Source organism: Heteronotia binoei, chromosome 21, assembly GCF_032191835.1.
Source record: "Heteronotia binoei isolate CCM8104 ecotype False Entrance Well chromosome 21, APGP_CSIRO_Hbin_v1, whole genome shotgun sequence".
Taxonomy (NCBI): Eukaryota; Metazoa; Chordata; class Lepidosauria; order Squamata; family Gekkonidae; genus Heteronotia; species Heteronotia binoei.
This window is the reverse complement of record NC_083243.1, coordinates 35,008,421-35,021,490: the sequence shown is the minus strand read 5'-3', so window position 1 is coordinate 35,021,490 and position 13,070 is coordinate 35,008,421. Positions and strand designations below refer to the sequence as shown.

The 13,070-nt window shown below is 42.6% G+C and overlaps 1 protein-coding gene across 1 annotated transcript in view; it reads left to right on the top strand.

Moving 5' to 3' along the window:
* The window catches only part of BDKRB2 (bradykinin receptor B2), a 38,382-nt gene extending 26,148 nt beyond the window's left edge, over nucleotides 1-12,234 (top strand). Inside the window, exon 2 of the mRNA XM_060262094.1 lies at nucleotides 11,046-12,234. Within this exon, the coding sequence (XP_060118077.1) occupies nucleotides 11,046-12,192 (1,147 nt within the window). The 3' untranslated portion in view covers nucleotides 12,193-12,234. The remainder of the gene's footprint in view (nucleotides 1-11,045) is intronic.
* Nucleotides 12,235-13,070: the final 836 nt, after the last annotated feature.

The window sequence follows — 13,070 nt, the reverse complement described above, 5'->3', positions numbered from 1 at the left end:
ATTTGAAGGTGCCTTAGTCAGACCAGTGGTTCCTTCAGCTCAGTGTTGTCTAATGTAACTGGCGGAGGCCAGAGACGAGTCTTTCTCAACAGCTGCTTCCTGAACTGCCAGTGATTGGACATGGAACCTTCTGAATGCGAAACATATTCTGTTTTGCTGGGCTGCAGCTCCTTTCTGCATGCCAGGCCAGAAGGAAGGTTACATAAAGAAGGGGACTGTACCTCGCCTTCAAGTGTACTGCAATCGAGACACATCGCTAGAGCTCCTGATTCCTCTGCTCTCCTCTCCTCTCTGATAGATAGATAGATGAATTTATTGTCATTGTTCTCAACAAAAAGAGAGCAACGAAATGAGGTGCTCTTCCACAAACATACCAACACATCAAACACACATGTTCATAAACCATTTAAATACATCTGAAACCATTAAACCATTTAAACCATTAAAACCATTTAAATACATCTAAAACGGATAAACATTCATAAAACCATTAAAACCATTTAAACCATTAAATAAACATTCATAAAACCATTAAACATTCATAAAACCATTAAAACCATTTAAACCATTAAATACATCTAAAACAGATAATCCTTCATAACCCTCTCTGGGGGTGACAACAGGGGAGTTGCTGTCCTCTAAAATGCTGTGAGAATGAGATGAGCACATATGTGCAGTCGTATGTGTTACAACAATACACTCAACCATCTGTGGCCAACAGCAGCTGTCTGTTAAGTACACATCAGGGAGGATATCTGGACTCACCTCTGCTTTATTTGGGAGATGGCCTTATTCCATTCCCGAATGAGAACAAACAAGAAGAGAAGAGGGGCTGAGAGAGTTCTGAGAGAACTGTGACTAGCCCAAGGTCACTCAGCAGGCTTCATGTGAAGGAGTAGGGAATCGAACCTGGCTCTCCAGATTAGAGTTCATGCTCTTAACCACTACTACACCATGCCGGCTCAATAAGCAGAGGCAAGATGAAACCAAAATAAAGCTCACAGTTTATTGGTAGAAAACAGCAAGAGTCCAGCAGCATCCTAAAGACTAATAAAATTTGTGGCAAGGTTTGAGCTTTTGTGAGTCACTGCTCACAAATGAAAGCTCCTATCCTGCCACAAATTTTGTTAACCTTTAAGGTGCTACTGGACTCTGGCTTTTTTTCTACTGCTACAGACAGACTAATATGGCTATCCATCTTTTTTTTTTAAAGTCATTTTAGTTAAAGGAAAATCTGAATAACACATGTAAATTTATTCCAGAAAAACCAGTGATTGAAACATGATGAAAATGATTCAGCCATAGTTTTTCTTGGCAATCTTAACTGTAGGAAGTTGAAGAGAATCAGAGCAAGGGGTTGAACTTGGAGATATTATTACAAAAAAAACCCCTGGGTTAAATCTAAAGAACTGTGATCAGGGTTCTGCTCAGAAAAGTGAGTCTGACCGATTTCTCACTCGCCTTATGCTGCTCTGACACTCCTCTTCTCAGTGGGGCTTCTGTCCAATTTCACACTATCTACCCCAGGGCTGCAACTAGTGTCAGCTTTTTTGCGCAGCAAACAGAAACTGGTCTTTAGAGGTTTCTGTGTTGCTGCACGAAAAAGCCACGCTAGTTGCAGCCCTGGGGCAGATAGTGTGAAATAGGTCAGAAGCCTCGCTGAGAAGAGAAGTGTCAGAGCAGCATAAGGCAAGTGGGAAATTGGTCTCTTTTCCGCTTTCCCTTCTCTGGAGCACCACCAAGATAGGGATAAAAATAGCCAATAAAACAGAGAGGGACTTAGGTTAAAGCAGCCCAAACTGTAATGCTCCACATTAATCTATGATGCGGCCTTGTGTGGAATGCTGTGTACAGTTCTGGTTGTCATATCTGTGCTATTGTAGCTGTAGTATTCTTAAAAGGTGGCGGATATGGAGGATAGGTCTATCGATGGCTACTAGCCATACTGACAGAGCAGTACCTCCATATTCAGAGGCACTAAACCTCTGAATCCCAGAGCCAGGAAACAACATCAGGAGAAAATCTTGTCTGCTGTGCCCTGTTGTTGGCCCTCCAGAGGTACTGGTTGGCCACTGTGTGAGACAGGATGCTGGACTAGATAGACCACTGGTCTGATCCAGCAGGGCTGTTCTTATGGTGTAAAATATATATTTCTTTGGTATATACGATCTCTTTCAATTCATTTCATACTGCTGCTTGACATGTTACTTGCATTTTGAATATCTACTTACTTGTTTACTGATTTTACTTTTCTTTCTGTAGTATCTCTGAGTTTTCTCAATACATTTTTGAAAAGTTAAATATATATATATATATATATATATATATATATATATATATATATATATATATATATATATATATATATATATATATATATATATATATATATATTCTTACTAAAACTCCAATGACATTCATCTTCTCAAGAAATCTCCACAAGACATAAAATCCTCATTCACGATTTACAGTGAACACATGTAATATCCTCATCCACAATTTAAAAAACAAAACAAAACATGCATTCAGTACTTCTCATATTGCATTCAGTGCATGCACAGCTGAACATATGATAACAAACACCACTTTTATCCAGGTTCTGGTCCCTGGTTTCAATTGCAAAGTGAACATATGTTGGTTCTTTCTTACAAACAGATATACTCATGTTCGCTGCAGGATGTATATGTGCTCATTGAGAAAGGTGAATGAGGTGCATTCACTACAATGAAAAGCAAGAGAGGTCAAAGATGGCTGATAATGACCTTGCAAGTCAGTAAGGGGCTATCTCAATTTATTAGGCCCCTCAGGACAATGTAGGGTAGGGTTGCCAAATCTGGGTTGGAAAATACCTGAAGACTTTGGAAGTGGATCCACAGGAGGGTGGGACTTGGAGAGGGGATCAACATAGTAGAGTGTCATAGAGTCCACCCTTCAAAGCAGCCATTTTCTCCAGGAGAGCTGATCTCCACCAACTGGAGATCAGTTGTAAAAGCGGGAGATCTCTAGGTCCCACCTGTTGGGGACTACCTGCCCTGTTAGAACATAAGAGAAGCCATGTTGGACCAGGCTAATTGCCCATCCAGTTCAACACTCGGTGTCACACAGTGGCCAAAAAAACCAAGTGCAATCAAGAGGTCCACCAGTGGGGCTAGAAGCCCTTCCACTGTGCCCCCCCCAAGCACGAGAATACAGAGCATCACTGCCCCAGACAGAGTGTTCCAACAATAAGCTGTGGCTAATAGCCACTGATGGACCTCTGCTCCATATACTTATCCATTGGAATTGGAATGTTTTTAAGATTAATGTGATTTTAAACCTTTGTATAATTATATGGATATGTTGTTAGCCGCCCTGAGCCTGCTTCGGCAGGGAGGGCGGGATATAAATAAAATTTTATTGTTATTATTATTCCCCTCTTGAAGCTATCTATGCTTGTAGTTCCCATCATCTCCTGTGGCAGTGAATTCCACATGTTAATCACCCTTTGGGTGAAGAAGTACTTCCTTTTATCAGTTCTAACCCGACTACTCAGCAATTTCATTGAATGCCCATGAGTTCTTGTATTGTAAGAAAGGGAGAAAAATACTTCTTTCTCTACCTTCTCTATCCCATGCATAATCTTGTAAACCTCTATCATGTCACCCCACAGTCGACGTTTCTCCAAGCTAAAGAGCCCCAAGTATTTTAACCTTTCTTCATTGGGAAAGTGTTCCAGCCCTTTAATCATTCTATTTGACCTTTTCTGCTCTGTGAGAAAAATACTTCTAATTCCAGAACATCGTAGTCACCCACTTGGTTGCCAAGGTGCCTGGAGACTCAACTCATACACATCTGCCAGGAGGACGTGGGTTTTGTCTACCAAACTGGAGGGTACTTATGAGTACTAACAGCCACAACGTTGCAGCAGCACTCCATGTCTCTTGAGGAGTGCTAACCAGGAGAACAGATGGTTTCCAGTCGCTCCGTGCGATCCCCATCTCGGCTGTTGTAGCGGAAGAAGGTGTGCTGCCACGAACTGTCCAAGCAAGCGGTTTCCAGCCTCGACCATAGAATCCATCTTGGGAGGCTAACACCACCAGGAGCTATCTTCCTACAGTGCCAGACTCCATCACAGCGAAGCAAGAGGCTCACGTACTCAACAGATGTCACCTATGCATAAAGCCATTAAGCTTATCTTAGGCGTGGATCCTGCCAGACCGCCTAAGCCTTTGTCCAATGGAACCCAAGACAAAGACTGGTGCCAATAGAAGATCGAAGAGGAGGAAGAACATCTTCACCCAGAGCCAAGTTTCTTTGTATAGACCAGGTGTTACCTAGGTAGCAATTTGGCCATCTATTGTCACCTTTTTAGATAAGTTTGATAGACTTAAGTACCCCCCACCTTAATAATTTTTCCCATTCTTTCCCTTAATGATCGTCCTGGAGCCTCCCTCTTGGCCCATTGTTACCTGGAAGTCCAATCAGGTAACTAAGGCCAAGTCTCCTCATTGGCTAGCTATGAGCATCCAATCAGGGACCGCCAATTAACTGGCTATTGGCTACTGCATAAGTCCAGCCCTTATGGTCATTGAAGAGCCTCCCCTTTTTCTGAGGTCATGTACCAGCTGACCACTGTCATCCACCCCTGTACCTCCCATTCCCTAAGGGCTCAAGGTAGTCCTTATAACCTGTGACCCAGCTCCACACAGGTGTGCATTTAGCAGTACCCCAGTCCCGCTGTCTAGATACATCCCCAATTCCTGATCAGTTGAGGGTCCACTCCCCCTAGTCCTCGTTCGTCGCCATTGGAGCCTTCCTTGAAGTCTATGATTGGTAATTATCACCGTTTGTCCATCCTTGTGTTGTCTCTGCATCTCTCTCTCTTTTTCTTAGGACTGTATGCATGTTTTATGAGTTTATTATCTTGTATGTGTGTTCTATATTTTTCTACAATAAATTTTAATTGTTTTTACTTAAGTAGTGTCCTTGGCAATTTTAAGCAATAATTTCTGGACGTGTATCCTGTATACGTAGATTCAAGATCCTTCTTAAGCCAGGTGCCCACCTGTCAATTCCCGAACCTCGTTTTGAGGGCATTTTGGCTTACAGCACTTTTCTCCAATACTATAATATCTTTTTTTTTGAGGTGCGGTGACCAGAATTGTACACAGTACTCCAAATGAGGGCGCACCATCAATTTTTACAGGGGCGTTATGATACTGGCTGATTTGTTTTCAATCAATTAAATTAGACACACACCCCTTCTCCCCCAGAGTGCCATAAACCAGGAAAGTGATAAATGCATTAGGTGGTGGTGAAACATGCAGGGAGTGGCTGTGATATGTCCTCCCCCATCGTCTCCTTATGCAAATATAGAACCTCCTCCTGACTTTTAAAAAATGAAATGAAATAAAATAAGCATCAAAATTCTGTACTATACAAATTCACTTGTTTTCACTTAGTCTGAATAATTTACCTGGCCTTTTATCCTTTTGCATAATTTATTTAGCATCTGTTAATTGAGGGCTCTGAAAGTCCACTGCCTCTCTCCTGCCTCTCTCTTGTTTATATTGGAGTTCTTTTGTCTCCTGATAAACTTGTTTATATTGGAGTTCTTTTGGCTTCTGAGATGTCAGCTTCGGGCTGGGAAATTCTTGGAGATTTTAGAGGTGAAGCCTGGGGGAAGGACAGGGTTTAAGGAGAGAAGTTACCTCATCAGGGTATAATGCCATTGAGTCCAGCTTCCAAAGCATCCATTTTATCCAGGTTAACTGATCTCTACTGTATTTTGCCAGCAACTGGTAGAATCCTCCTTTGAGGCTCTGCCCCTTTTCTTTCTGATGAGGTACAATAGCTGGGTTTGTGAAATGACTCCTTTGAGTGCTGCCAAAATGGACTCCAGTTCTCTGTGTAGCTCCCTTCCAAGGAAGGTGCTTCCTCTTAGTATTTAGTCAGCAAGTTATGAAATGCCTGGGTAATTTCTAGCCTGGGGTCGAGACGTACTGTGGGTTAGGTGTGTTGATTAGCTGCTTCTATTTTATTAACCACTTTGTTTAAATTAATTGTTTTGATGTTGATTTAATTTCCATAGTGAGTTTTAAGCAATTTCCATTTGCCATCTTGGCTGTTTGTATTAAGCATGGGATATAATTACTTTCATAAATGAAGTCCTGAGGAATTATTTGGTGGTATTTAAAAGTGTGGTCAAGTCACAGCTGACTGATGGTGACCTTGTGGATTTTTCAAGGCAAGAAAATACAATAGTATTTTGCTATTGCCTACCTCTGCATTAGGACCCTGATATTTCAAGAAGGTCTCCCATTCAAACACTAGGCAAGACCTGATGAGTGGGATACCTGGGCTATCCGAGTCAGGAAAGGAGTCACATTTACATATGCGTAAAACAATCATGTAATTGTTTGCTATTCTAACATCATCTTTGAGCAGTGTTTCCTGGGTAGAGAATGGCTCTGCATAAGAAAGAATAATATTTTCTTTTGTTTCCACACACAAACCGATCACTAGCTGGCAACAAAAAAGCATGACTCCTGATAGTTACATTGTTCTGGAACTATTATGGAGGCAATCAACATCTTCAATTTACCTCAGATGATGCCACTCCATTGCAAACAGATAGCATTCCTTCTGATTGTCCAGGGTGTGTGCCCTATTAATGTAAGAGCTAGTCTCTTTACAAAGCAAAGCAAAGAAACTGGGTAAAATCTGAAAAGGCAAAATCTACCTTTTCACAAGCACAGCCTCCAATTTTTTTGTCATCTAGGTCATATTTTTTTAGCTTTGCTTTCAGATACACAATGCTTCTTATGACTTTGTGAAACTTCCTTGTTCAGAAATAGACTACTACACATTAAAAAGGTAAATGTAGTCCCCTGTGCAAGCACCAGTCGTTTCCGACTTTGGGGTGACGCGTCACATCATGATGTTTTCATGGCAGACTTTTTACGAGGTGGTTTGCCCCATGGACAGGATGGGGAAAGCTTGTCAAATGTCAAAGAGGCGACTGGAGTGCAGCTCAGAAATTTGCTACCACTTTGAAAGTGGTAGCTTTTTGAGCTGTTCTAAGGATACTGGAGGATGGGGTGAGCACGGGATGGGGATGGGTGGGAAATATGCACGTTTGGATGTATTTTTCAAGTTGATTTCTGAGGCATCTCTGAGTCACCTTGAACTGCTGGTCTGTAATCAGCCAAGGAGTTGCCAGAATGGATGATTCCAAGAGAAGACTGACATCTCTCCTAGGAAAGACCAAGAAGTTGTGCCAGCACTCTCTAGGAATTGCTGAAAAGTCTATGATTTCTAAGTTCCTAGAGAGGTGTGATGTCAATGCCAGATTTTGAAAAAAGTATCATCATGCTGTCATTGATGCACCTTGCTGTCACCTCAGTGTCCCTGGCACAACTGGTATCCTGCTGGTTGCCTGGTAACCCTAGTTCTTCTGCATCCAGGGCTTTTTTTAAATGGGAGAATACGGTGGAACGGAATACCAGAACCTCTTTGTGGAAACGACATTCTCAAAAAAACCTGTATAAAAGTTCATGAGGGGTGCCTGTGTTTCTCCTTCATTTCCCTCTTGAGAGTTTGACCTCTTTTTCCATTAAAAAAAAAAAAAAAGCCCTGTCTGCACCAATTTGTGCTTGGTGAGATTGTAGATTATCTAGGCTGAATGCACATCTATAAAGGGGCATGCAATTTCTTCACCACATGCCAAACTTAGCAACTCACTTCGCATTTCTTATACTGCTCCAAAAATTGGAATATGTCATTACAAGGTTCATATGCACCGTGTTTACATTCTTCATCTATAAACGCATAGACTTGTAAACCTCTATGAATGTTTATACTCCTGAGTAAATCTTTCTGGTGAGACCAGCCGCAAAGAACTCTGGGGCATTTTTGCCTTTAGTAGCTGAGCAGCAGAAGAAATTTCAGCTTGTGAAGCTTGTTTTTTTTGGGGGGGGGGGGGAAGCTGCACTTGTTCTGAGAATTCCCTCTTCTGTACAATTATTTTTGGGAGTAGTGTGTGTGTGTGTTAGAGAGAGAGAGAGAGAGAGAGAGAACCTGGGAGTCATGGCAGCCTCTGATAACTGACCCCTGCTGAGGGTAAGGTGGCTGAATAAGGCCTACCCCTGCCTCCAGTGCTGGCATTCCAAGAAGGTCTCCCAACCAAGTATTTGCCAGAGTTGACCCTGCTGAGCTTCTGAGATCTGATGAAATTGGGCTTGCCTGGGCTATCCAGGTCAGGGCAGCTCTGCACAAATATTAACAACGTAGTAGCCCTGCCTTGTTTTTTGTATCTGTTGTACCTTGTTTATGTTACAGTTCACATGTCCTCCCAACAAGTATCTTGCTTGTCATTTTTGCCTGGCCTGACTTCCTGTCTGCTCTGAACATAACATTGCATCTTGTAAGGAGAAGGTCACCTATATAAAATATATACGAAATAGCACACAGCTTACTCACCCTGGTCAATCCAATCGCAATCTCTACACAGGGGGCATGGAAGGAAGGCAGTGAAGGTCATTAGTAGCAGCACTCAAAACTAAATTCTGGCTTACTTGTAAGAATACACTGGCTTGTATCCTAAGCCTTGCTTCTGATTGTATCCCTCATCTGTCACACAGCCCGACCTCTTCCAGAGCTAGGTAATTGTTGGCTCATTGAAATATGTTAGCTTAGTGTGAGTGAAAACTTGTAGCACCAGAGGAACACAGTCTGCAGCAGAAGAGCATGGTTTGTAACCAAAAAAGGCATTACATAAGCAAGCGTTAGCTTCCAAGCTGTCTTGTTCAAGTTCCAGCAATTCTACAACAAAAGCTGTATTTTGCCATTGTTGTATTTCATTCATAAGCCATTTCCCAGGTGAGCAGCAATGGCTGTATGGATGGTCTCAGAAATTCACAATAGCCATTGACTATAATGCTGCATTCTAGTGGTGAAGCATTTGCTTTGCATGCAGAAAATCCAAGGCTCTGTACCCAAAAACTCCAGTTAAAAGGATCAGGTAGAAGGCAGTGTCTCTGCTTGAGACTGTGGAGAGCTGCTGCCAGGCAAAGCTAGATAGGCCAATAGGGTTGCCAGACCCCACCAGGAGGAGAATTCTCCTCTGTGGGGTGCTTCCTTGCTGCCAGCCAGCTGGCTGGCAGGAGGAAATCCTGCCTGCAACTGGCCCCAAAGGCAACATGATGACATCATCCAGAAGTGACATCATCAAGTTGCATGGCGATGCTCTAGTTTTTGGGCAAAATTCTATGGTAAAATTGGCTGCAAACCATAGAGTTTTGACCAAAAACTAGAGTGTCCCCCCCCCGATATTGGCAACATGATGACATCCAGGGCTTTTTTGAGCAGGAATGCACAGGAAAGCAGTTCTGGCTGGCTTGATGTTGGGGTGGTGGTGGTGGCAGCCTAATATGCAAATGAATTCCTGCTGAGCTTTTTCTACAAAAAGCCCTGAGCAAAACAATGGTGAAATCAGGGGGTGTTACCTAATATGCAAATTAGTTCCTGATGGGCTTTTTCTACCAAAAAAACTCTCTGATGACATCACTTCTGAGTAACATCACTTCTGGGTGATGTCATGGCCTGCATGCACAGAAGATCCTAGAAAGGATGTAAGATTCCCCCCCACCACCACCACCAGCAGTTGCAAGGTAAGACCTGGCAGTGCTAGAAACCAGTGATTTGACTTGGGATCAGGCAATTTTGGGTGTTCATATTAAGCAATGAACAAATCATATGCAGTGACAAGGTCATACGCAAAAGGAGTGTGAGTGATCAGTTGATTAGTTGTTCTCACTAAGTGCTTCCATAGCATTTTGCTATGCTTATCTCAGTTGATCCATATAACAACCCAGCAAAGTAAATTATGGGAGACAAAGGAGTCAAGTCTCTCGGAGATCCATAAGTGGATCCATGATCTATCATGGGGAATTGTACAGCCCTTATGTAATGTTTTGCTTCTTTCTGAAAGCTGCCTGTAGTGTTCTGTGGGCACCTGTCTGTAGTGTGCTGTGGTGATGTGTGTTATGCTGCCTTCCTGCCTTTCTGAGTGTTTCCTACTTGTTTTTGCTTATTTTCTCAGTTGAACCCAAAGAATAGGGTGGCTTAGTTATATTTGGTAGAGTGACAGAACTGTCAGCCTGTGCGTAAGGCTTTGAGGTAAAAGGGGATCCTTTTCTCTAAATCAAAGAACTGTTTTCATTTAAGCGTAGGGTCTATTGAGAAGTGTAACAGCATAATGGCTTTAGAAAAGTTCATAAGCATAATGGTTTCAGGCAGGTACAGTTCTCTAAAGTTCCTTAAATAGACCTAGCCACAAAGGCTTATTTCCTCACTTGCCATTTAGGTTAATAACTTCCATTAAAAGCACAGATTTATCTCATAGTTCACAGCACCTCACTCATTCTCTTCACCCACTCGGTGACTTCTTTTTCTCTCTCTCCCACAAACCTTCTCAGTAAACCTAGTTAATTCATATAGAGGATGGTGTAGAATTGTTTTCTGTGGCCCCAGAAGGTAGGACCAGAACCAGTGGGTTGAAATTAAATCAGAAGAGTATCCGACTCAACATTAGGAAGAACTTCTTGACTGTTAGAGCAGTTCCTCAGTGGAACAGACTTCCTCGGAAGGTGTTGGGCTCTCCTTCTTTGGAAGTTTTTAAACAGAGGCTAGATGGCCATCTGACAGTGATGAAGATCCTGTGATTTTAGGAGGAGGTATTTGTGAGTTTCCTACATTGTGCAGGGGGTTGGACTAGATGACCCTGGAGATCCCTTCCAACTCTATGATTCTACGATTCTGCTCTCTAGGGTATGGTTAACATCCATTTATGACACACTCCAATCACCCAGCCCACTTCTTTTCTTACTCAAGAGGCCTGCATTTTAAACTACCGCCACACACATGTAAAACTTCACATTAAAACACAGGAATAAAACACACAAAAAATTTACATAGTAGAACACCACACCTTACTTTTTGGTGGCATGTTAAAGTTCTCCGTGTCGTACTACACAGAGGTCTAATTTGTTCTTTTTCTTTTCCAGCACTGAAGTGGCCACTATTATGGAGGAAGACAGCGCCATCCTTGACAGTGTTACTGCCATCTGGGAGCTTGGGATGAATCAATCTGTTCAGCTCAATGCAACAGCCCACAATGCCTCATGCTCCTGGCCAGAGAAGTGGCAATGGCTGTTTACCATCCAGCCATATTTCCTCTGGTTTCTGACTGCCTTGGGAGTGGTTGAGAACACGTTTGTCCTCTTTGTTTTCTGCCTCCACAAGAGCCGATGCACAGTGGCTGAAATCTATTTGGCTAACTTAGCCATAGCTGACCTTTTGCTGCTCTGCGGATTACCTTTTTGGGCCATTTACATGGCCAATAACTTTAATTGGCCGTTTGGGACCTTCCTTTGCAAAGCTGTCAATACCATCGTTTATATGAACTTTTATTCTAGCATTTATTTCTTGGTGATGGTGAGCATCGATCGCTACCTGGCCTTGGTGAAAACAATGACTCTGGGACGGATGCGCCGACCACTGTGTGCCAAATGGAACTGCCTCATCATTTGGACCTCTGCACTGTTCCTGTGTACTCCTGCTTTGATATTCAGATCACTAAAATACATGCCTAAGTACAATGCCACACGCTGCATTCTGAATTACCCACCTGATAGTCATTGGCAAGTGACTACCAACATCCTACTGAACACAGTTGGCTTTTTGATGCCTCTCTGTGTCATTATCTACTGTACACTTCATATAATCAAAGCTTTGAAAAACAACGACCTTCAAAAGCTCAAAGCAGTCCAGACAGAGAAGAGAGCCACCACCCTGATCCTTGTGGTCCTTCTTCTGTTTATTATCTGCTGGCTTCCTTTCCAGGTCACCACATTCTTTGACACGTTACTCACAGTCAAAGTCATTTCTAGTTGTGCCGCTAATGAAGCCATACACGTGTCTACCCAAATTGCCACATACTGTAGTTTCAGCAACAGTTGCCTCAACCCTGTAGCCTATGTCCTTGTGGGGAAACACTTCCAAAAGAAATCCAAAGAGGTCTACCATCAGTTGTTCCTTAGGCGGCCTAGCCAAGCACCATCAATCCAGATGGTGAGTTCCATGGATACCCTGAGAACTTCTATCTCAGTGGAGTGGCTGCGGAAAAAATCTATCTTTTCTGGACTGCAATAGCACAATTTCCTTGTTTCCATAGGAGAGGCAAATCCTTAAATGAAGCAGTGGATAATCTGTTTCACCTCCATTCATATGGTGTTCCCCATCTGAACAGGATGGAGTCATTTATGAAAAAACTTGGGACAGCTTGCTTTGTAGAAGTTTGTACAGCCACCTGTTCCTGTGAAGTAATAGGTGCCCTGTGGATTGGAATAATTTTTTAAATTATATAGATATATTATGAAGGAATATTCTTGGGCATTTTTTCCCATTTGAGTATTAGTGAAACTCAGTCACTCCTAATGGCTTTCATGATCGCATCCTTGGTGCTTACATTGCTTTTCTTGGTACTGAAACTACACAAGGCTGTAGAACACCATAATATGTTTATATGTACACCCTACAATAATCTTAGTAAAAATGCATATGACTTATTTCAACAGAATATGAGAACGTGTCCAGATAGCAACCATGTTTCTTTCTGGAAGCCGTATATCCAGTCAAACGATGAGTAGTAAAAGGTAAAGGTAGTCCCCTGTGCAAGCACCAGTCGTTTCCGACTCTGGGGTGACGTTGCTTAGTTTACATAAATGTCCTTAGAAAGCAAGTAATTTTTATCGGTGGACCCATCAACAGGAGCCACTCTGGGCTTTAAGGGCTGGTGGTGATCTTGTCTCTGATCTTGTTAAGCTGAGTATGTGGGCACATAGGGAATTTTCAGAACAAGTTTTCTTGTGGGCCCCACAATAAAAAGACTGCCGTGGAATAGGTGGGAACAACCACAAAATGGCTGCTATGTAGGGTTGCCAAGTCCCCCGTGTTCTGGAGAGGGGGGCATTCGCATGCACGCAAAGTGTATGATGCAATGATGTCACCCAGAAGTGACATCATCACGC